Source organism: Dendrobates tinctorius, unplaced genomic scaffold (genome assembly GCF_039654945.1).
Source record: "Dendrobates tinctorius isolate UK_male_01 unplaced genomic scaffold, ASM3965494v1 ptg000168l, whole genome shotgun sequence".
Classification (NCBI taxonomy): Eukaryota; Metazoa; Chordata; class Amphibia; order Anura; family Dendrobatidae; genus Dendrobates; species Dendrobates tinctorius.
The window spans coordinates 1,482-25,170 of NW_027361835.1; the positions used below are offsets into that span (position 1 = coordinate 1,482).

The 23,689-nt window shown below is 46.1% G+C and overlaps 1 protein-coding gene across 1 annotated transcript in view; it reads left to right on the forward strand.

Moving 5' to 3' along the window:
* The first annotated feature begins 320 nt into the window (after positions 1-320).
* PDE3B (phosphodiesterase 3B) overlaps positions 321-23,689 on the forward strand; it is an 80,426-nt gene continuing 57,057 nt past the window's right edge. The window contains exons 1-4 of the mRNA XM_073550740.1: positions 321-452; positions 923-1,174; positions 10,259-10,401; positions 19,974-20,080. Of these exons, the coding sequence (XP_073406841.1) occupies positions 402-452; positions 923-1,174; positions 10,259-10,401; positions 19,974-20,080 (553 nt within the window). The 5' untranslated portion in view covers positions 321-401. The remainder of the gene's footprint in view (positions 453-922; positions 1,175-10,258; positions 10,402-19,973; positions 20,081-23,689) is intronic.

Consider the following 23,689-nt stretch of genomic DNA (forward strand, 5'->3'; position numbering starts at 1 on the left):
CCCACAGCCGCCCTCGTCCCCCCCCTCCCACAGCCGCCTTCGTCCCCCCCTCCCACAGCCGCCCTCGTCCCCCCCCCCCACAGCCGCCTTCGTCCCCCCCTCCCACAGCCGCCCTCGTCCCCCCCCCCCTCCCACAGCCGCCCTCGTCCCCCCCCCTCCCACAGCCGCCCTCATCCCCCCCCTCCCATAGCCGCCCTCGTCCCCCCACATCTCTGATTATCTCTTACTGGCACTTGATTAGTATTTGGGGCTTGTCCGTTGCAGGTTTCTTGTCCGTCCCTGTAGTTAATAAATTCTCGCTCGCAGCTGCAGATTCGCTACACTGTTCCATTATTTTATCTTCTCGCCGTGATGACACAAAATCGCTAAAAAGTTTCCTCCTTTGTGTTTTGTCATTTCAGATGATTCTGTGGGACTGGGATTTCAAGCAGTGGTACAAGCCCCAGTACCAGGTGAGTGCTCCGATGTCCTATGTCCTCCAGTCACCTCCAGAGCTGCAGTCAGTATTCTGCTGTTACAGCATGTCTTATCCTCCAGTCACCTCCATGTCTTATCCCCCAGTCACCTCCAGAGCTGCACTTACTATTCTGCTTTTACATCACGTCTTATCCTCCAGTCACCTCCAGAGCTGCACTCACTATTCTGCTGTTGCACCGTGTCCTTTCCTCCACTCACCCCCAGAGCTGCACTCACTATTCTGCTGTTACACTGTGTCTTATCCTCCAGTCACCTCCAGAGCTGCACTCACTATTCTGCTGTTACATCATGTCTTATCCTCCAGTCACCTCCAGAGCTGCAGTTGGCATATTCTAGGTGTTTTCTCTCCTCCTGTTCTCTGCGTGCTTCGCCCCGGTGTGGGGGTGACAGTGCTGGGGTTGGGGGACATGGTGCGGCTCCGCTCACTCTGTGTCTCTTCTTGTAGACCGCTGGCGGTGGGAATGGCGTGGACCTGTCTGTGCTGAACGAGGCGCGGAATCTGGTGTCGGAGCTCCTGGTGGATCCATCTCTGTCCCCGCAGGTCGTGTCCTCGCTGCGTAGCATTAACAGCCTGATGGGGGCGTTCTCGGGCTCATGCAGACCCAAAGTCAACCCCTTCACCCCCTTCCCCGGTTTCTACCCCTGCACTGAGGAGGACGATGAAGCTGAAGACCGAGGGGAGAGGAAGATCCACAAGGTAAAGGGTCTGATTTATACGCAGCGGAAGATGTAAGGCGCGGACTCGTCACCAATGTGCTCAGTATATCTATTGGGTTGTGTGCTGAGCGTGCATACAGGCCATGGCGGTTACATGATGAGTGTGCATACAGGCCATGGCGGTTACATGATGAGTGTGCATACAGGCCATGGCGGTTACATGATGAGTGTGCATACAGGCCATGGCGGTTACATGATGAGCGTGCATACAGGCCATGGCGGTTACATGATGAGCGTGCATACAGGCCATGGCGGTTACATGATGAGCGTGCATACAGGCTGTCACGGGGTCCTTCTCTGGTATCACACAATCAACAGAGCGAGCGAAGAGTGAACAATTCCAAGACCTTAATTTAGGCAAAAATACGAAAAGGTCCATATTCCGTCCACCACACAAAGGATAAGATAGTCCAGAAAAAGAATGCAGTCCAGTATCAGGATAAAATGTCCAGGGAGATGAGAGTCCAACAATCCAGCTGACAGTGGATAACATGTTCCATATACTCTTCTTTCTCTCCGAAGTCCTGTCTTCACACCATGCTCTGCACACAGCAACTGACTTCCCCCCTCCTGTCCCTTCCAGCCCCCTTCCCATGTCCAGGAGTAGCCAGACGGTTTGGGGCGGTTCTCAGGCCTCCCATGCCTGACAAAAGGTGCCTGGGGGATTATGACACTACAGGGGGTCATCAAGAGTCATAGATAAAAGTCAGGCTGCAGACATACAAGATTAACACTGTGCAAATCAGTGAAATAGAAATATACACAAAATGATATCCACATAGCATATCACACCATCACACAAGCCATGGCGATTATATCAGTACTGGAGCGTTATAAGAGAGGTTAATATCAGTCACATATGGTGTAATGTCTGGAGGTTATATCAGTACTGGAGCGTTATAAGAGGGGCTGATATCAGTCACATATGGTGTAATGTCTGGGGGTTATATCAATACTGGAGCGTTATAAGAGGGGCTGATATCAGTCACATATGGTGTAATGTCTGGGGGTTATATCAGTACTGGAGCGTTATAGGAGGGGCTGATATCAGTCACATATGGTGTAATGTCTGGGGGTTATATCAGTACTGGAGCGTTATAAGAGGGGCTGATATCAGTCACATATGGTGTAATGTCTGGGGGTTATATCAGTACTGGAGCGTTATAAGAGGGGCTGACATCAGTCACATATGATGTAATGTCTGGAGGTTATATCAGTACTGGAGCGTTATAGGAGGGGCTGATATCAGTCACATATGGTCTAATGTCTGGGGGTTATATCAGTACTGGAGCATTATAAGAGGGGCTGATATCAGTCACATATGGTGTAATGTCTGGGGGTTATATCAGTACTGGAGCGTTATAAGAGGGGCTGATATCAGTCACATATGATGTAATGTCTGGAGGTTATATCAGTACTGGAGCGTTATAAGAGAGGTTAATATCAGTCACATATGGTGTAATGTCTGGAGGTTATATCAGTACTGGAGCGTTATAAGAGGGGCTGATATCAGTCACATATGGTGTAATGTCTGGGGGTTATATCAGTACTGGAGCGTTATAAGAGGGGCTGACATCAGTCACATATGATGTAATGTCTGGAGGTTATATCAGTACTGGAGCATTATAAGAGGGGCTGATATCAGTCACATATGGTGTAATGTCTGGGGGTTATATCAGTACTGGAGCGTTATAAGAGGGGCTGATATCAGTCACATATGGTGTAATGTCTGGGGGTTATATCAGTACTGGAGCGTTATAAGAGGGGCTGATATCAGTCACATATGATGTAATGTCTGGAGGTTATATCATCACTGGAGCGTTATAGGAGGGGCTGATATCAGTCACATATGGTCTAATGTCTGGGGGTTATATCAGTACTGGAGCATTATAAGAGGGGCTGATATCAGTCACATATGGTGTAATGTCTGGAGGTTATATCAGTACTGGAGCGTTATAAGAGGAGCTGATATCAGTCATATATGGTGTAATGTCTGGGGGTTATATCAGTACTGGAGTGTAATAAGAGGGGCTGATATCAGTCACATATGGTGTAATGTCTGGAGGTTATATCAGTACTGGAGCGTTATAAGAGGGGCTGATATCAGTCACATATGGTGTAATGTCTGGGGGTTATATCAGTACTGGAGTGTAATAAGAGGGGCTGATATCAGTCACATATGGTGTAATGTCTGGGGGTTATATCAGTACTGGAGTGTAATAAGAGGGGCTGATATCATTCACATATTGTGTAATGTCTGGGGGTTATATCAGTACTGGAGCGTTATAAGAGGGGCTGATATCAGTCACATATGGGGTAATGTCTGGGGGTTATATCAGTACTGGAGCGTTATAAGAGGCTGATATCAGTCACATATGGTGTAATGTCTGGGGGTTATATCAGTACTGGAGCATTATAAGAGGGGCTGATATCAGTCACATATGGTGTAATGTCTGGAGGTTATATCAGTACTGGAGCATTATAAGAGAGGCTGATATCAGTCACATATGGTGTAATGTCTGGAGGTTATATCAGTACTGGAGCGTTATAAGAGGGGCTGATATCAGTCACATATGGTGTAATGTCTGGGGGTTATATCAGTACTGGAGTGTAATAAGAGGGGCTGATATCAGTCACATATGGTGTAATGTCTGGGGGTTATATCAGTACTGGAGTGTAATAAGAGGGGCTGATATCAGTCACATATGGTGTAATGTCTGGGGGTTATATCAGTACTGGAGCGTTATAAGAGGGGCTGATATCAGTCACATATGATGTAATGTCTGGAGGTTATAAGAGGGACTGATATCAGTCACATATGGTGTAATGTCTGGGGGTTATATCAGTACTGGAGCGTTATAAGAGAGGTTAATATCAGTCACATATGGTGTAATGTCTGGAGGTTATATCAGTACTGGAGCGTTATAAGAGGGGCTGATATCAGTCACATATGGTGTAATGTCTGGGGGTTATATCAGTACTGGAGTGTAATAAGAGGGGCTGATATCAGTCACATATGGTGTAATGTCTGGGGGTTATATCAGTACTGGAGCGTTATAAGAGGGGCTGATATCAGTCACATATGGTGTAATGTCTGGGGGTTATATCAGTACTGGAGTGTAATAAGAGGGGCTGATATCAGTCACATATGGTGTAATGTCTGGGGGTTATATCAGTACTGGAGCGTTATAAGAGAGGCTGATATCAGTCACATATGGTGTAATGTCTGGAGGTTATATCAGTACTGGAGCGTTATAAGAGAGGCTGATATCAGTCACATATGGTGTAATATCTGGGGGTTATATCAGCACTGGAGCGTTATAAGAGGGGCTGATATCAGTCACATATGGTGTAATGTCTGGGGGTTATATCAATACTGGAGCGTTATAAGAGGGGCTGATATCAGTCACATATGGTGTAATGTCTGGAGGTTATATCAGTACTGGAGCGTTATAAGAGGGGCTGATATCAGTCACATATGATGTAATGTCTGGGGGTTATATCAGTACTGGAGCGTTATAAGAGAGGCTGATATCAGTCACATATGGTGTAATGTCTGGAGGTTATATCAGTACTGGAGCGTTATAAGAGGGGCTGATATCAGTCACATATGGTGTAATGTCTGGAGGTTATATCAGTACTGGAGCGTTATAAGAGGGGCTGATATCAGTCACATATGGTGTAATGTCTGGAGGTTATATCAGTACTGGAGCGTTATAAGAGGGGCTGATATCAGTCACATATGGTGTAATGTCTGGGGGTTATATCAGTACTGGAGCGTTATAAGAGAGGCTGATATCAGTCACATATGGTGTAATGTCTGGAGGTTATATCAGTACTGGAGCGTTATAAGAGGGGCTGATATCAGTCACATATGGTGTAATATCTGGGGGTTATATCAGCACTGGAGCGTTATAAGAGGGGCTGATATCAGTCACATATGGTGTAATATCTGGGGGTTATATCAGTACTGGAGCGTTATAAGAGGGGCTGATATCAGTCACATATGGTGTAATGTCTGGGGGTTATATCAGTACTGGAGCGTTATAAGAGAGGCTGATATCAGTCACATGGTGTAATGTCTGGAGGTTATATCAGTACTGGAGCGTTATAAGAGAGGCTGATATCAGTCACATATGGTGTAATAACTGGGGGTTATATCAGCACTGGAGCGTTATAAGAGGGGCTGATATCAGTCACATATGGTGTAATGTCTGGGGGTTATATCAATACTGGAGCGTTATAAGAGGGGCTGATATCAGTCACATATGGTGTAATGTCTGGAGGTTATATCAGTACTGGAGCGTTATAAGAGGGGCTGATATCAGTCACATATGGTGTAATGTCTGGAGGTTATATCAGTCCTGGAGCGTTATAAGAGGGGCTGATATCAGTCACATATGATGTAATGTCTGGAGGTTATATCAGTACTGGAGCGTTATAAGAGGGGCTGATATCAGTCACATATGGTGTAATGTCTGGAGGTTATATCAGTACTGGAGCGTTATAAGAGGGGCTGATATCAGTCACATATGGTGTAATGTCTGGAGGTTATATCAGTACTGGAGCGTTATAAGAGGGGCTGATATCAGTCACATATGGTGTAATGTCTGGAGGTTATATCAGTCCTGGAGCGTTATAAGAGGGGCTGATATCAGTCACATATGATGTAATGTCTGGGGGTTATATCAGCACTGGAGCGTTATAAGAGGGGCTGATATCAGTCACATATGGTGTAATGTCTGGGGGTTATATCAATACTGGAGCGTTATAAGAGGGGCTGATATCAGTCACATATGGTGTAATGTCTGGAGGTTATATCAGTACTGGAGCGTTATAAGAGGGGCTGATATCAGTCACATATGATGTAATGTCTGGGGGTTATATCAGTACTGGAGCGTTATAAGAGAGGCTGATATCAGTCACATATGGTGTAATGTCTGGAGGTTATATCAGTACTGGAGCGTTATAAGAGGGGCTGATATCAGTCACATATGGTGTAATGTCTGGAGGTTATATCAGTACTGGAGCGTTATAAGAGGGGCTGATATCAGTCACATATGGTGTAATGTCTGGAGGTTATATCAGTACTGGAGCGTTATAAGAGGGGCTGATATCAGTCACATATGGTGTAATGTCTGGGGGTTATATCAGTACTGGAGCGTTATAAGAGAGGCTGATATCAGTCACATATGGTGTAATGTCTGGAGGTTATATCAGTACTGGAGCGTTATAAGAGGGGCTGATATCAGTCACATATGGTGTAATATCTGGGGGTTATATCAGCACTGGAGCGTTATAAGAGGGGCTGATATCAGTCACATATGGTGTAATATCTGGGGGTTATATCAGTACTGGAGCGTTATAAGAGGGGCTGATATCAGTCACATATGGTGTAATGTCTGGGGGTTATATCAGTACTGGAGCGTTATAAGAGAGGCTGATATCAGTCACATGGTGTAATGTCTGGAGGTTATATCAGTACTGGAGCGTTATAAGAGAGGCTGATATCAGTCACATATGGTGTAATAACTGGGGGTTATATCAGCACTGGAGCGTTATAAGAGGGGCTGATATCAGTCACATATGGTGTAATGTCTGGGGGTTATATCAATACTGGAGCGTTATAAGAGGGGCTGATATCAGTCACATATGGTGTAATGTCTGGAGGTTATATCAGTACTGGAGCGTTATAAGAGGGGCTGATATCAGTCACATATGGTGTAATGTCTGGAGGTTATATCAGTCCTGGAGCGTTATAAGAGGGGCTGATATCAGTCACATATGGTGTAATGTCTGGGGGTTATATCAGTACTGGAGCGTTATAAGAGGGGCTGATATCAGTCACATATGGGGCAATGTCTGGGGGTTATATCAGTACTGGAGCGTTATAAGAGGGGCTGTTATCAGTCACATATGGTGTAATGTCTGGAGGTTATATCAGTAGTGGAGTGTTATAAGAGGGGCTGATATCAGTCACATATGGTGTAATGTCTGGAGGTTACATCAGTACTGGAGCGTTATAAGAGGGGCTGATATCAGTCACATATGGTGTAATGTCTGGAGGTTATATCAGTACTGGAGCGTTATAAGAGGGGCTGATATTAGTCACATATGGTGTAATGTCTGGAGGTTATATCAGTACTGGAGCGTTATAAGAGGGGCTGATATTAGTCACATATGGTGTAATGTCTGGAGGTTATATCAGTACTGGAGCGTTATAAGAGGGGCTGATATCAGTCACATATGGGGTAATGTCTGGAGGTTATATCAGTACTGGAGCGTTATAAGAGGGGCTGTTATCAGTCACATATGGTGTAATGTCTGGAGGTTATATCAGTAGTGGAGCGTTATAAGAGGGGCTGATATTAGTCACATATGGTGTAATGTCTGGAGGTTATATCAGTACTGGAGCGTTATAAGAGGGGCTGATATTAGTCACATATGGTGTAATGTCTGGAGGTTATATCAGTACTGGAGCGTTATAAGAGGGGCTGATATCAGTCACATATGGTGTAATGTCTGGAGGTTATATCAGTACTGGAGCGTTATAAGAGGGGCTGTTATCAGTCACATATGGTGTAATGTCTGGAGGTTATATCAGTAGTGGAGCGTTATAAGAGGGGCTGATATCAGTCACATATGGTGTAATGTCTGGAGGTTATATCAGTATTGGAGCGTTATAAGAGGGGCTGATATCAGTCACATATGGTGTAATGTCTGGGGGTTATATCAGTACTGGAGCGTTATAAGAGGGGCTGATATCAGTCACATATGGTGTAATGTCTGGAGGTTATATCAGTACTGGAGCATTATAAGAGGGGCTGATATCAGTCACATATGATGTAATGTCTGGGGGTTATATCAGTACTGGAGCGTTATAAGAGGGGCTGATATCAGTCACATATGGTGTAATGTCTGGAGGTTATATCAGTACTGGAGCGTTATATGAAGGGCTGATATCAGTCACATATGGTGTAATGTCTGGAGGTTATATCAGTACTGGAGCATTATAAGAGGGGCTGATATCAGTCACATATGATGTAATGTCTGGGGGTTATATCAGTACTGGAGCGTTATAAGAGGGGCTGATATCAGTCACATATGGTGTAATGTCTGGAGGTTATATCAGTACTGGAGCGTTATAAGAGAGGCTGATATCAGTCACATATGGTGTAATGTCTGGAGGTTATATCAGTACTGGAGCATTATAAGAGGGGCTGATATCAGTCACATATGGTGTAATGTCTGGAGGTTATATCAGTAGTGGAGCGTTATAAGAGGGGCTGATATCAGTCACATATGGTGTAATGTCTGGGGGTTATATCAGTACTGGAGAGTTATAAGAGGGGCTGATATTAGTCACATATGGTGTAATGTCTGGGGGTTATATCAGTACTGGAGCGTTATAAGAGGGGCTGATATTAGTCACATATGGTGTAATGTCTGGAGGTTATATCAGTACTGGAGCGTTATAAGAGGGGCTGATATTAGTCACATATGGTGTAATGTCTGGAGGTTATATCAGTACTGGAGCGTTATAAGAGGGGCTGATATCAGTCACATATAGTGTAATGTCTGGGGGTTATATCAGTACTGGAGCGTTATAAGAGAGGCTGATATCAGTCACATATGGTGTAATGTCTGGGGGTTATATCAGTACTGGAGCGTTATAAGAGGGGCTGATATCAGTCACATATGGTGTAATGTCTGGGGGTTATATCAGTACTGGAGCGTTATAAGAGAGGCTGATATCAGTCACATATAGTGTAATGTCTGGGGGTTATATCAGTACTGGAGCGTTATAAGAGAGGCTGATATCAGTCACATATAGTGTAATGTCTGGGGGTTATATCAGTACTGGAGCGTTATAAGAGGGGCTGATATCAGTCACATATGGTGTAATGTCTGGGGGTTATATCAGTACTGGAGCGTTATAAGAGAGGCTGATATCAGTCACATATGGTGTAATGTCTGGGGGTTATATCAGTACTGGAGCGTTATAAGAGGGGCTGATATCAGTCACATATGGTGTAATGTCTGGGGGTTATATCAGTACTGGAGCGTTATAAGGGGGCTGATATCAGTCACATATGGTGTAATGTCTGGGGGTTATATCAGTACTGGAGCGTTATAAGAGGGGCTGATATCAGTCACATATGGTGTAATGTCTGGAGGTTATATCAGTACTGGAGCGTTATAAGAGGGGCTGATATCAGTCACATATAGTGTAATGTCTGGGGGTTATATCAGTACTGGAGCGTTATAAGAGGGGCTGAGATCAGTCACATATGGTGTAATGTCTGGGGGTTATATCAGTACTGGAGCGTTATAAGAGGGGCTGATATCAGTCACATATGGTGTAATGTCTGGAGGTTATATCAGTACTGGAGCGTTATAAGAGGGGCTGATATCAGTCACATATGGTGTAATGTCTGGGGGTTATATCAGTACTGGAGCGTTATAAGAGGGGCTGATATCAGTCACATATGGTGTAATGTCTGGAGCTTATATTAGCACTGGAGCGTTATAAGAGGGACTGATATCAGTCACATATGGTGTAATGTCTGGGGGTTATATCAGTACTGGAGCGTTATAAGAGGGGCTGATATCGGTCACATATGATGTAATGTCTGGGGGTTATATCAGTACTGGAGCGTTATAAGAGGGGCTGATATCAGTCACATATGGTGTAATGTCTGCAGGTTATATCAGTACTGGAGCGTTATAAGAGGGGCTGATATCAGTCACATATGGTGTAATGTCTGGGGGTTATATCAGTACTGGAGCGTTATAAGAGGGGCTGATATCAGTCACATATGGTGTAATGTCTGGGGGTTATATCAGTACTGGAGCGTTATAAGAGGGGCTGATATCAGTCACATATGGTGTAATGTCTGGGGGTTATATCAGTGCTGGAGCGTTATAAGAGGGGCGGCTGTTAGCTGTCACATGTGATGACATGATAGCAGTAAGTTATACAGAACACTTGGGTGGCTGCTTTCTGTGGGTTCAGTTCTGAGAATTCTTGGATTTGTAGTTCTCTTCCTTTTTTCTCCTCTAGGGGTTGAACAGTCGCAGCAGTTTGCCCACCCCTCAGTTACGCAGGTGTTCTGGAGCGTCAGCGCTGCCGCCCATGGAGCTGGCGTCTTCCAGGTGGGAGAGAAGTAACGGCAAGAGATCCCACCCGGATTACAGCACGGGAAGGTGAGCTGCGTGTACAGGGCTGCAGTGCCACCTTTTCAGCAGCAGGTGGCGGCAGAGCTCCTCTGTTCCCCTCCAGGTCCTTGTACAGTCATGGCCAAAAGTTTTGAGAATGACACAAATATTATATTTTCACATGATCTGCTGGCCTCTGGTTTTTATGTGTGTTTGTCAGATGTTTTTATCACATACGGAAATATAATTGCAATCATATTATGAGTAACAAAAGGTTATATTGACAGTTAGAATGAGATAATGCAGCAAGTCAATATTTGCAGTGTTGACCCTTCTTCTTCAGGACCTCAGCAATTCTCCCTGGCATGCTCTCATTCAACTTCTGGATCAAATCCTGACTGATAGCAGTCCATTCTTGCAAAATCAATGCTTTTATTTTGTCTGAATTTGAAGGTTTTTGTTTGTCCACCCGTCTCTTGATGATTGACCACAAGTTCTCAATGGGATTAAGATCTGGGGAGTTTCCAGGCCATGGTCCCAAAATCTCTATGTTTTGTTCCCTGAGCCATTTAGTTATCACCTTTGCTTTATGGCAAGGTGCTCCATCATGTTGAAAAAGGCATTGTTGATCGCCAAACTGTTCTTGGACGGTTGGGAGAAGTTGCTCTTGGAGGACATTCTGGTACCATTCTTTATTCATGGCTGTGTTTTTAGGCAAGACTGAGAGAGAGCCCATTCCCTTGGCTGAGAAGCCACCCCACACATGAATGGTTTCAGGATGCTTGACAGTTGGCATTAGACAAGACTGGTGGTAGCGCTCACCTGGTCTTCTCCGAATAAGCCGTTTTCCAGATGTCCCAAATAGAGTTGAGCAAAACGGGTCGAAAAATTTCAAAAGTCGCCGACTTTTGGCAAAGTCGGGTTTCATGAAACGAAACCCGACCCTAGGATGAGGTCGGCCACGAGGTCGGCGACTTATGCGCCAAAGTCGCGTTTCAAAAGTTTGTTTTGCGCTCTTTTTCAGCCAATCAGGATCCACGGACACTGTGGGCAACGTGATGACATAGCCAGGGGTCACCACCATCTTTCAGAAGGGCATGCAAGTGATTGGCTTGCTTTGGTGGGCGTCACAGGGGGTATAAAAGGGCGTGCACGCCGACCGCCATCTTACTTCTGCCGATCTCAGTATAGGGAGAGGTTGCTGCTGATTCTGTAGGGAGAGCGTTAGGCAGGGAAGAAGACAAAAAAACTGCTTCTGCTGTTAGCGATTTGGCCTGCACAACACACCAGTCACTGTGTGTGCAGTGCAAGGGGAGGCTATATTGTGGTGTATCAGTGGTGTTGGTTGTTGGGCTGCCTTCTAAGGCTTCCTGACAGGCTGGCATTGCTGTTTACCCACTGCTCTGCAAACTGCTTTTTTAAAAGCAATCCAATCTCCCTTATCCTCTAGTCCCTTTTGTCACAGCAGTGCCATCGAGCCTGTCACATAGCGCTCAGATATTCATTGGGCCTCACACAATCCAAAAGTGTCCAGTGTCCAAAAGTGTGTGCAGAGATTCAAAATCTCCCTTATCCTCTAGTCACTTAGGTCACAGTGTGCCATCGAGCCTGTCACATAGCGCTCAGATATTCATTGGGCCTCACACAATCCAAAAGTGTCCAGTGTCCAAAAGTGTGTGCAGAGATTCAAAATCTCCCTTATCCTCTAGTCACTTAGGTCACAGCTGTGCCATCGAGCCTGTCACATAGCGCTCAGATATTCATTGGGCCTCACACAATCCAAAAGTGTCCAGTGTCCAAAAGTGTGTGCAGAGATTCAAAATCTCCCTTATCCTCTAGTCACTTTGGTCACAGCTGTGCCATCGAGCCTGTCACATAGCGCTCAGATATCAGTGGGCCTCACACAATCCAAAAGTGTCCATCCAGTGTCCAAAAGTGTGTGCAGAGATTCAAAATCTCCCTTATCCTCTAGTCTCTTTGGTCACAGCTGTGCCATCGAGCCTGTCACATAGCGCTCAGATATCAGTGGGCCTCACACAATCCAAAAGTGTCCATCCAGTGTCCAAAAGTGTGTGCAGAGATTCAAAATCTCCCTTATCCTCTAGTCACTTTGGTCACAGCTGTGCCATCGAGCCTGTCACATAGCGCTCAGATATTCATTGGGCCTCACACAATCCAAAAGTGTCCAGTGTCCAAAAGTGTGTGCAGAGATTCAAAATCTCCCTTATCCTCTAGTCACTTTGGTCACAGCTGTGCCATCGAGCCTGTCACATAGCGCTCAGATATCAGTGGGCCTCACACAATCCAAAAGTGTCCACTGTCCACAAGTGTCTGCAGAAATTCAAAATCTCCCCTGTCCTATAGACACCTTGTACCTTGTTTTACATTACTATATAGTTTGTTGGATTTTGTCTACATTTCTACCAAAAATGAGGAAGGCTGGTGGAAGAGGCCGTGGAATTGGGCGGGGGTTGGCAGCTGGTAATGATGGTGTTGGTGGTGGATCTGATGGTAGTGGCAAGAGCAAAATAGGACCGAATGCAGGAGGTGCTGACCCTGCGTCATCGTCTGGCTACATAAGGCCTCAAACGCTTAGTTTTCTAGGAGTTGGCAAACCGCTTTTAAAGCCAGAGCATCAGGAAAAAGTTTTGTCTTACATTGCTGACTCAGCCTCCAGCTCTATCGCCTCCTCTTCTTCAGTTGTAAAAAGTAAAAGCACTGAGTCGTCATTGGAGGCTCATGTTCATGAACCACACCTTTCCTTGTGTCCTTCACCCCAACCAAGATTGAAGGATGACGCAGGCCATACTACTGATTACTCCATGGAGCTGTTTTCACATACCATGCCTGGATTATCAAGTCAAATGGTGAATTACCCAGGCCAAGATGAATCTGACATGGAGTGCACTGATGCACAGCCGCTGATGGATGATTCTGCTGGTACACTCACTCAGAGCACTACATTGTCCTCACAGTGTACAGAGCCAGATTCTGACCCTGATGAGACTCAGGTGCCCCTTCCCGCACACTATACCACCATACACGGTGACACAGAGGAAGGTGCACATGACATAGAAGAGGAGGTGATGGATGACCCAGTTGTTGACCCAGATTGGCATCCATTGGGGGAAGAGGGTGCTGCTTCCAATAGCTCAGATGAGGAGCATCCACAGCAGACATCGACATCGCAACAGCTGTTATCTGGCAGGCCCGGAGCACTCCAAAGACAGGTTCCAAACATCAAAAGAGTTGCTGGACAGCTTGTCCAGAGGGTCAAAAGATCACAGCGTGCTAGGCCGCAAAATGTCTGCCAAAGTAGGAAGAGTGCAGTGTGGCACTTTTTTGAACAAAATCCTCATGATCAGGCCAAGGTTATCTGTAAGAAGTGCGCAAAGACCTTTAGCCGAGGGAAAAATCTGAAAAATTTGAATACCAGTTGCATGCTTAGACATTTAACCAGCATGCACTTGCAAGCGTGGACACAACACCAAACCTCAAGTGCCACATGTGCAACTGATCACAACGAAGGTAGTCAGCAACGCTACATTGTTTCCCCCACTGTAAGCCCACCGGTTAGCACAGCAGCAAATGTTGAGGTGTCGTTGCAAGACCACAGCAGTCAGGGAATCCCACTGTTATATCAACAAAAGACTGATTCTAGGCCATCAGGAAGAACACCAACTCCATCACCATCATCAACCCTCTCTCAGTCCGCCCTGTCCACCGCTATTTCCACCATATGCAGCTCTCAAGTCCAGCTCACCCTCCCAGACACTATGAGTAGGTCAAGAAAGTACTCAGTCTCTCATCCGCGTACACTTGGTTTGAACGCCCACATTGCCAAACTAATCTCGTTTGAGATGATGCCCTATCGGTTGGTGGAAAGCGCAGCTTTCCGCGAACTCATGGCCTATGCAGTACCACGCTATGACCTACCCAGTCGCCACTTCTTCTCTCGCAAAGCCATCCCAGCCCTCCACCATCATGTGAAAGACCGCATTGTCCATGCACTCAAGCAGTCAGTGAGCGGAAAGGTGCACCTCACAACTGATGCATGGTCCAGTCGGCATGGCCAGGGCCATTACGTGTCCATCCCTGCGCACTGGGTTAATGTGGTGGATGCAGGGTCCACAGGGGACAGCGGTGGTGGGACAGTGCTGCCTAGCCCACGGTATAGGAAACAGTTGGCTGTAGGCGTTCGACCCTCCTCCTCCTCCTCATCCAGAAGCGAAAGCTCGTCCACAGAGCGCAGTCGTACGAGCACTCCATCTGCAGCTGCCACTGTTGCACACGATGTGTCCCCCTATCGAGCAGCTAGTGGAAAGCGTCAGCAGGCTGTGTTGCAGATGATGTGTTTGGGCGACAGACACACCGCCGAGGTGCTGGCCGAGTACTTGAAGCGACAAACTGAGTCATGGCTGGGCAGTGTACATCTTGAGGCAGGCAAGGTAGTTAGTGATAACGGCCGTAATTTTGTGGCAGCCATAGCCCTTTCAAAACTCAGCCACATACCTTGCTTGGCTCACACCTTGAACCTGGTGGTGCAGTGCTTCCTCACTAATTATCCGGAGTTAACAGCCCTGCTCCAGAAGGTGCGAAGACTGTGCGCGCACATCCGCCGGTCGCCTGTACACTCCGTTCGTATGCAGAAGCTGCAGCGATTGCTCCACCTTCCCAACCACCGCCTCATTATCGACATTGCAACAAGGTGGAACTCCACCCTGCACATGGTGGAGCGGCTGTGCGAGCAGAGGCAGGCCATAATGCATTTGTGGGAGGATACACGGCCAGGCACTTTGAGAGCAGACATGGAGTTGACAGGTGTGCAGTGGTCGAAGCTGAAAGACCTCTGTAAAGTCCTTCAGTGTTTTGAGGAATGCACACGGCTGGTAAGCGCAGACGACGCCATCCTAAGCATGAGCATCCCACTTATGCGTCTGCTCATGCAAACTTTGACGCACCTTAAGAAGCAGGCGTCTGCAGCCAATGTTGATGAGGAGGAAGAGGAGGAGGGAATCCTTGATGACAGTCAGCCATTGTCTGCTCAGGGACCTCTCCTGGACGAGGTGGAGGAAGAAGAGGAGGAGGAGGATGATGATGGGGATGATTACTTAGGGGAGGAGGATGCATCTCGTGGGGCAAGTGAAAATGTTGGCGTGGCAAGGTCTGGTACAGGGTTTGTGCGTGACTGGAGGGATGTGGATTTGCCAGAAAGTGCTCCTCCAACCAGCACTCGCAGTGCATCATTGACATCGGGAACATTGGCCCACATGTCAGATTATGCCTTGCGGATCCTAAAAAGGGACCCCCGCATTGCCAAAATGATGAACGATGACGACTACTGGTTGGCCAGCATCCTGGATCCACGCTATAAAGGCAAATTACAAAACATCATGCCACAGGAGAACCTTGACCTAATATTGGCTAATAAACAAGCAACTCTGGTAAATCGGTTGCTTGAGGCATTCCCAGCACACAGCAGCGGTGATGGTTCTCACACGAGCCGTACGGGCCGGGGGCAGCTTGGCAGAGGTGTTCGTGGTGCACACAGCAGAAGTGGCGTTGGAGACAGGGGTTTCATGACAATGTTGTGGACTGATTTTTCAAGTACCGCTCACACAACTGGTAATACTGCATCGATGGAAAGTGACAGGAGACAGCAGTTGTCAACTATGGTTACAAACTACTTTTCCTCCCATATCGATGTTCTCCCGCACAGGTCATTCCCCTTTGACTATTGGGCCGCTAAACTGGACACCTGGCCTGAATTGGCACAATATGCCTTACAGGAGCTCGCTTGCCCAGCTGCAAGTGTGCTATCGGAAAGAGTCTTCAGTGCAGCTGGATAAATCCTGACAGAGAAAAGGACCCGTCTGTCAACCCAAAATGTGGATGATCTAACCTTCATTAAAATGAACCATGCATGGGTTTCCAAGGATTTTGTCCCACCTTCCCCTGATGACACATAGAGTGACAGAAAAATGTCTTGCTTTGGTCCACCTCTTCCTGGGACTTGACCTATTTCACCTTTTGCATCAGCTGAATGTCCAACATCAACATATGCCACTTTCTAAAACTCCCTAACTGTGCTGCCTCCCCCCCCATGGCCGGGGTCACCACCTAGCGCACGACACCGTGCGAGTGCCGTTGCCCTGGACAGGTGGATAGGCCGACTCTTGGGCGCGGGCACTGGCACAGGGTCCCTCATAGTGCAATCAAGTGTCTCTGACGGTGGTGGTGCACACCCGCCGTCAGACACACCGCTGTACTATGAGGGGCCCAGTGCCAGTACCGACGCCCACGAGTGGGCCCCCCTTGCTTGGGCAGGGCCCCAGCATTTGCAATCTTTACCTCTCCCTGCTCCTCCGCTGTGTAATCTGGGCCGTCAAATCCATACTGGGCCTAACACCGTCTGAGCCTGCCTCCTGATGTATAGACATATTTTGAATGTGTACGCTATCCATACATGTTATCCGGGGATACGGTACCCTTTCTCACCTTTGTGCAATCACGTGCAATCCATACTGTGCCTGACACCGTCTGAGCCTGCCTCCTGATGTATAGACATATATTTTGAATGTGTACGCTATCCATACATGTTATCCGGGGATACGGTACCCTTTCTCACCTTTGTGCAATCACGTGCAATCCATACTGGGCCTAACACCGTCTGAGCCTGCCTCCTGATGTATAGACATATATTTTGAATGTGTACGCTATCCATACATGTTATCCGGGGATACGGTACCCTTTCTCACCTTTGTGCAATCACGTGCAATCCATACTGGGCCTGACACCGTCTGAGCCTGCCTCCTGAGACATATATTTTGAATGTGTACGCTATCCATACATGTTATCTGGGGATACGGTACCCTTTCTCACCTTTGTGCAATCACGTGTAATCCATACTGGGCGTGAGAACGGCTGGCGAGCTGTTAAGCAAGCTACAGCACCTGTGGTTTGCACACGTAAGTTTTTCATTTTTTCAGGAATGACGGTTAGGCCTAATTCCGGAACTGCGGTTGACCTGCACTTACTGGGAAATCATTGTTCGCGGGTAATAATTGTAATCAGTGATCCCCATCACTAACGTTGTTCAGCGGGTTATCTGCACCTGTAAGCGACAAACGCTGGCCTTTTCAGTGTAGCGCACATGCAGCCACGGACATGTAAGGGCATGACACACCAGTTATTGGCCAATCTCATGTGCCAGAGCCTCACGTGTCCCTCTAGTAAGCCGGACTCGGACCGCGGGGCATGACGGAGTCTCGTTCGTTAACGGAATTAAGCTTGCAATGTGTGCATCTGTTCTGTAGCTGGCATGGTTGAGGTTTCCCAGGTGGAGTCGAATTTAACCGTAGGCTCCACTCCTGGTGGTGCCCTTCTGGACATTCCTTTAAGGTTCAGCTTTGCAACCATACTGCCCACGTAAAACAAACACTTTGCCTTCATGAACCCTGTTTGGAGGGTCATGACTCGTGGGAATAACGCCGCCCAATCAGTTAACCTGCTAGAGATCCTTCGTTGCTCCCAAGCATGACATCACACTCCCTAGGAGGAAGGTAATGCCACTGTGGCGACCGTACTCCTGGGGGCGACACAAGTGCACTGATGCCCAGCCACTGCTCGATGAATCTGCTGGTACATTGACCCAGACCACTACATTCCCCTCGCACGCTACCCGGCCTGAATCTGACCCTGATGAAACTCAGGTTACCCTTCCCATATACAGTTCCATCTTACACGGTGACAAAGAAGAAGCTGCAGATGAATGTGCAGGTTCGGCCCACCCGCCATCAGACACACCACCGTACTATCAGGGGCCCTGTGCCAGTGCCGTCGCCAACGAGTGGGCCCCCCCTGCTTGCTCAGGATCACAGCACTTGCAAGGTTGAAATACTGTGCAGTGAGATGGAAGATGGGAACGACGAGGAGTCCAGACTAGTACAGGGATTCCCTAGCGAGGAGACTTATTTGATTGTTTTCAATGTTGGGACAGCAATTTTTGGGGAGCACTATACTCTGGAGAATGATAGATGGGGCCCACCATACACTGGAACATTCCAAAGGTGGACATCAGACACTGGAGCAGCATTTACAGGGCCCATTATACACTAGAGCATTAGAAATGGGGCCCATTATGTTTGGAGCATTATTTGGGCCCATAAGACAGTGGAGCTTCATCCATGGGGACCAACATATACTGTAGCATTATGTGGAGCTCATCATATACTGTTTCAAACATTATATGGGACCAATGATTCTGTATGGAGAAATAGATGGGCCTCGTCATGAGATGTAAAAAGTGAGGTATTTTTCATTGTACTATACCGCTATTTCTCTGCCGTATCGGAGCATGATGAGTTGTGGTATTATGTGTTAAAGGGGCGCTCTTTCGCCCAGGGCACATGAAAACCTGCAGCCACCCCTCCCCCCCCCACAACTTTAGCCAAATAACCCCCATTTTTCAGTACGTAACTTGTATTATGAAGTTAATTAAGGTTGACAAGCTTAAGTAAGAAGAATTGATGCTTTTGGCATTCAAATGGGCACTGTAGGTGTGTTTCCTATCCTCCTCTCACTGCCGACTTTTATTCCCCATTGACTTACATTGGGTTTCGTGACGACCCCGACTTTTCCCTATAATCGGACGATCTTGCTCGACCCGACTTTTGGAAAAGTCGGGTTTCACGAAACGAAACGCGACCCTAAAAAACCAAAAGTCGCTCAACTCTAGTCCCAAACAATCGATAAGGGGATTCATCAGAGAAAATGACTTTACCCCAGTCCTCAGCAGTCCACTCCCTGTACCTCTTGCAGAATATCAGTCTGTCCATGATGTTTTTTCTGGAGAGAAGTGGCTTCTTTGCTGCCCTCCTTGAGACCAGGCCTTTCTCCAAGAGTCTCCGCCTCACAGTGCGTGCAGATGCACTCACACCTGCCTGCTGCCATTCCTGAGCAAGCTCTGCACTGCTGGTAGCCCGATCCCGCAGCTGAAACACTTTTAAGAGATGGTCCTGGCGCTTGCTGGTCGTTCTTGGGCGCCCTGGAGCCTTTTTGGCAACAAGGGAACCTCTCTCCTTGAAGTTCTTGATGATGCGATAGATTGTTGACTGAGGTGCAATCTTTCTAGCTGCGATACTCTTCCCTGTTAGGCCATTTTTGTGCAGTGCAATGATGACTGCACGTGTTTCTTTAGAGATAACCATGGTTAACAGAAGAGAAACAATGATGCCAAGCACCAGCCTCCTTTTAAAGCGTCCAGTGGTGTCATTCTTACTTAATCATGACAGATTGATCTCCAGCCCTGTCCTCATCAACACCCACACCTGTGTTAATGGAGCAATCACTGAAACGATGTTAGCTGGTCCTTTTAAGGCAGGGCTGCAATGATGTTGAAATGTGTTTTGGGGGATAAAGTTCATTTTCTAGGCAAATATTGACTTTGCAAGTAATTGCTGTTAAGCTGATCACTCTTTATAACATTCTGGAGTATATGCAAATTGCCATTAGAAAAAATGAAGCAGTAGACTTTGTAAAAATTAATATTTGTGTCATTCTCTAAACTTTTGGCCATGACTGTACAATGTATCCGCCATCGATTAATGTTTTTTTTGTAGCCAAGGACCTTACCCCAATGGACCGTTCAGCTCCAACCTGCTGACCATACCAAAGCAGAGGTCGTCGTCTGTGACTCTGACCCCCCACCTGGGCACCCGGAGAGCTGGTAAGCGGCACAATGTGTCAGTCACACATGGTTTTACATCTGTTTAACCCCTTAGTGACTGAGCCAATTTGCAGCTTAACCCCTTAAGCCCCAAGGGTGGTTTGCACGTTAATTCCCAGGCCAGCTCTTACAATTCTGACCACTGTCCCTTTATGAGGTCATAACTCTGAAACGCTTCCATGGATCCTGGTGACTCTGACACTGTTTTCTCGTGACATATTGTCCTTCATGTTAGTGGTAAAATTTCATTCATATAACTTGCGTTTATTTGTGAAAAAAACGGAGATTTGGCGAAAATGTTGAAAATTTCGCAATTTTCCAACTTTGAATTTTTATGCCCTTAAATCAGAGATACGGCACACAAAAAACTTAATAAGTAACATTTCCCACATGTTTACTTTACATCAGCACAATTTGGGAACCAAAATTTTTTTTTTACTTAGGAAGTTATGAGGGTTAAAAGTTGACCAGCGATTTCTCATGTTTACACCATTTTATTTTTAGGACCACATCACATTTGAAGTCACTTTGAGGGGTCTATATGATAAGAAATACCCAAAAGTGACACCATTCTAAAAACTGCACCCCTTAAGGTGCTCAAAACCACATTCAAGAAGTTTATTAACCCTTTAGGTGCTTCACAGGAATTTTTTGAATGTTTAAAAAAAAAATTAACAAACTTTTTTTCACAAAAAAATTACATCAGGTTCAATTTTTTTATTTTACCAAGGGTAACAGGAGAAATTGGACTGCAAAAGTTATTGTGCAATTTGTCCTGAGTACGCTGATACCCCATATGTGGGGGTAAATGACTATTTGGGCGCATGGCAGAGCTCAGAAGGAAAGGAGCGCCGTTTGACTTTTTTGGCTGGAATTGAGATCGGACGCCATGTCGCGTTTGGAAAACCCCTGATGTACCAAAACAGTGGAAACCTCCCACAATTCTAACTCCAACACACCCCTAACTCTAGCCCTAATGGGAAAATGGAAATAGATACTTTTTTTTAATTTTATTATTTTTCCCTAACTAAGGGGGTGATAACGGGGGGTTTGATTTACTATATTATGGCGGTTTTTATGTTTGGCGGCTGTCGCACGCTAAAAGACACTTTTTATTGTAAAAATAGTTTTTGCATCACCACATATTGAGGGCTATAATTTTTCTGTATTTTGACCCACAGAGTCATGTGAGATCTTATTTTTTGCGGGACGAGTTGACGTTTTTATTGGTGCCATTTTCGGGCACGTGACATTTTTTGATCGCTTTTTATTCCGATTTTTGGGACACAGAATGAACAAAAACCAGCGTTTCATGAATTTCTTTTGGGGGGGTGCGCTTACATTGTTCCCCGTGTTGTAAAACTGATAAAGCGGTTTTATTCTTCGGGTCAGTACGATTACAGCGATACCTCATTTAGGTCGTTTTTTTATGTTTTGTCGGTTTTATACAATAAAAACAATTTTATATAAAAAATAATTATTTTTGTATTGCTTTATTCTGCGAGCTATAACTTTTTTATTTTTTCGCTGATGACGTTCTATGGCGGCTCGTTTTTTGCGGGACAAGATGACGTTTTCAGCGGTACCATGGATATTTATATGCGTCTTTTTGATCGCGCGTTATTGCACTTTTTGTTCGGCGGTATAATAATAAATCATTATTTTTTGCTTTGTTTTTTATTTTTATTTTTTAAGGGGTTCAATAAAGGGGTTAACTAATGGGACAGTTTTATAGGGCAGGTCGTTACGGACGTGGCAATACCAAATATGTGTACTTTTATTTTTTTTTTTTATTATTTTCAAAAAATGAATTTATTAGGGAATATTTTTTTTTTTTTAATTAGCGATTTTGTTAAAATTAATTTTACCCTTTTTTTTTTTTTTTTTTAACTTTATTACATTGTCCCAGGGGGGACATAACTGTCATGTGACAGATCAGCGATCTGACACAGGCAGTGCAGACTTCCTCATGCCGGCGCTTTGCAGGCATGAGGAAGCCGGCTCCCTGCAGGCCCCCGAAGGTCCCCACCGCCATATTGGATCCGGTGGCCTGCAGGGAAGGAGCCCCCCCCGCAGCAGCGCTGCACATTACACTGCTCCGGGGGGCTCAGGGGAGCCCCCTCCCTGCCGATGCTTCCCTAAACCCCCGGTACACTGCGATTGTGTTTGATCGCAGTGTGCCAGGGGTTAGTGTGGCGGGGGCGGTCCGTGACCGCCCCTGACACATAGTGCCGGGTGTCAGCTGTGATAATCAGCTGACACCCGGCCGCGATCAGCAGCGCTCCCCCCCGTGAGCGCAGCTGATCGCGCTAGACGTACTATCCCGTCGTTGGGAGTTAGGTCCCAGGTCACAAGGACGGATTAGTACGTCTAATGTAGGAAAGGGGTTAATGCCCGGGCCGATTTTTAGAATTCTGACCCCTGTCCCTTTGAGGTGATAACTCTGGAGCTTCCATGGATCCCGGTGATTCTGACATTGTTTTCTCGTGACATATTGTACTTTATGATAGTGGGAACATTTCTTCTATATAACTTGCGTATATTTGTGAAAAAAACAGAAATTTGGCGAAAATTTTGAAATTTTACCAATTTTCAAACTTTTAATTTTTGTTCCCTTAAATCAAAGAGTCATATCATACAAAATACAAAATAGTTAATAAATTACATTTCCCGCATGTCTATTTTACATCAGCACAATTTTGGAAACTTTTTTGTTAGGATGTTATAAGGGTTAAACGTTGACCAGCGACTTCTCATTTTTACAACACCATTTACAAAACGTTTTTTTAGGGACCACCTCACATTAGAAGTCACTTTGAGGGGTCTATATGGCAGAAAATACCCAAAAGTGACACCATTCTAAAATCTGCACCCCTCAGGGTGCCCAAAACCAGATTCAAGAAGTTTATTAACCCTTCAGGTGCTTCACGAGAACTGAAGCAATGTGGAACGAAAAAAATGTGGTAGGAGCAAACGATCCAAATTCCCATCCCCCCCCTTTTTGGTGGAGTAATCACCTCAAATTGCCATAAAATGGAAGCAGCTCAAATCCCCACCGTGTACATTCCTCACATGTCTAGAGATGGGGGTATCCCTGGCATTTGTGATATCCCCTAGGTGTTCCCCACTCTCCTTCGGTCAATGGACAGGTGCATTGGAATAGATGCACCACCCCGGTCGCCTTACAGTTGGACAAGTGTCTACATTGTAGCTCTTACTTCTGCTAGCACTAGGGAAGGGCTTAGTCCTGAAAATGGATTTGCAGAACTTGCATTTCCCTCATTTAAAGTTGCAGTTTTTGCTGTTATCCAACCAAGGGAGAATATTCACTGCGCACAAGCTGATCCCGTATGGATCTCCCCTTATGGGAGGTCACTGACAGAAATTCAGGGATAAGGTCCATTTTCAGTGTATTCCAATATTTTTGTAGAACCCCTTTTACCTCCTGTGATGGTGTGATATGCTATGTGGATGTCATTTTGTGTATAATTCTATTTCACTTGTTTTCATAGTGTTTTTCTTGAGGCCCTGTGTGTCTACAGCCTGACACTGTCTGTCTCTTGATGACCCCCTGTAGTGCATTAATCCCCAAGGCTCCTTTGTTCTCCT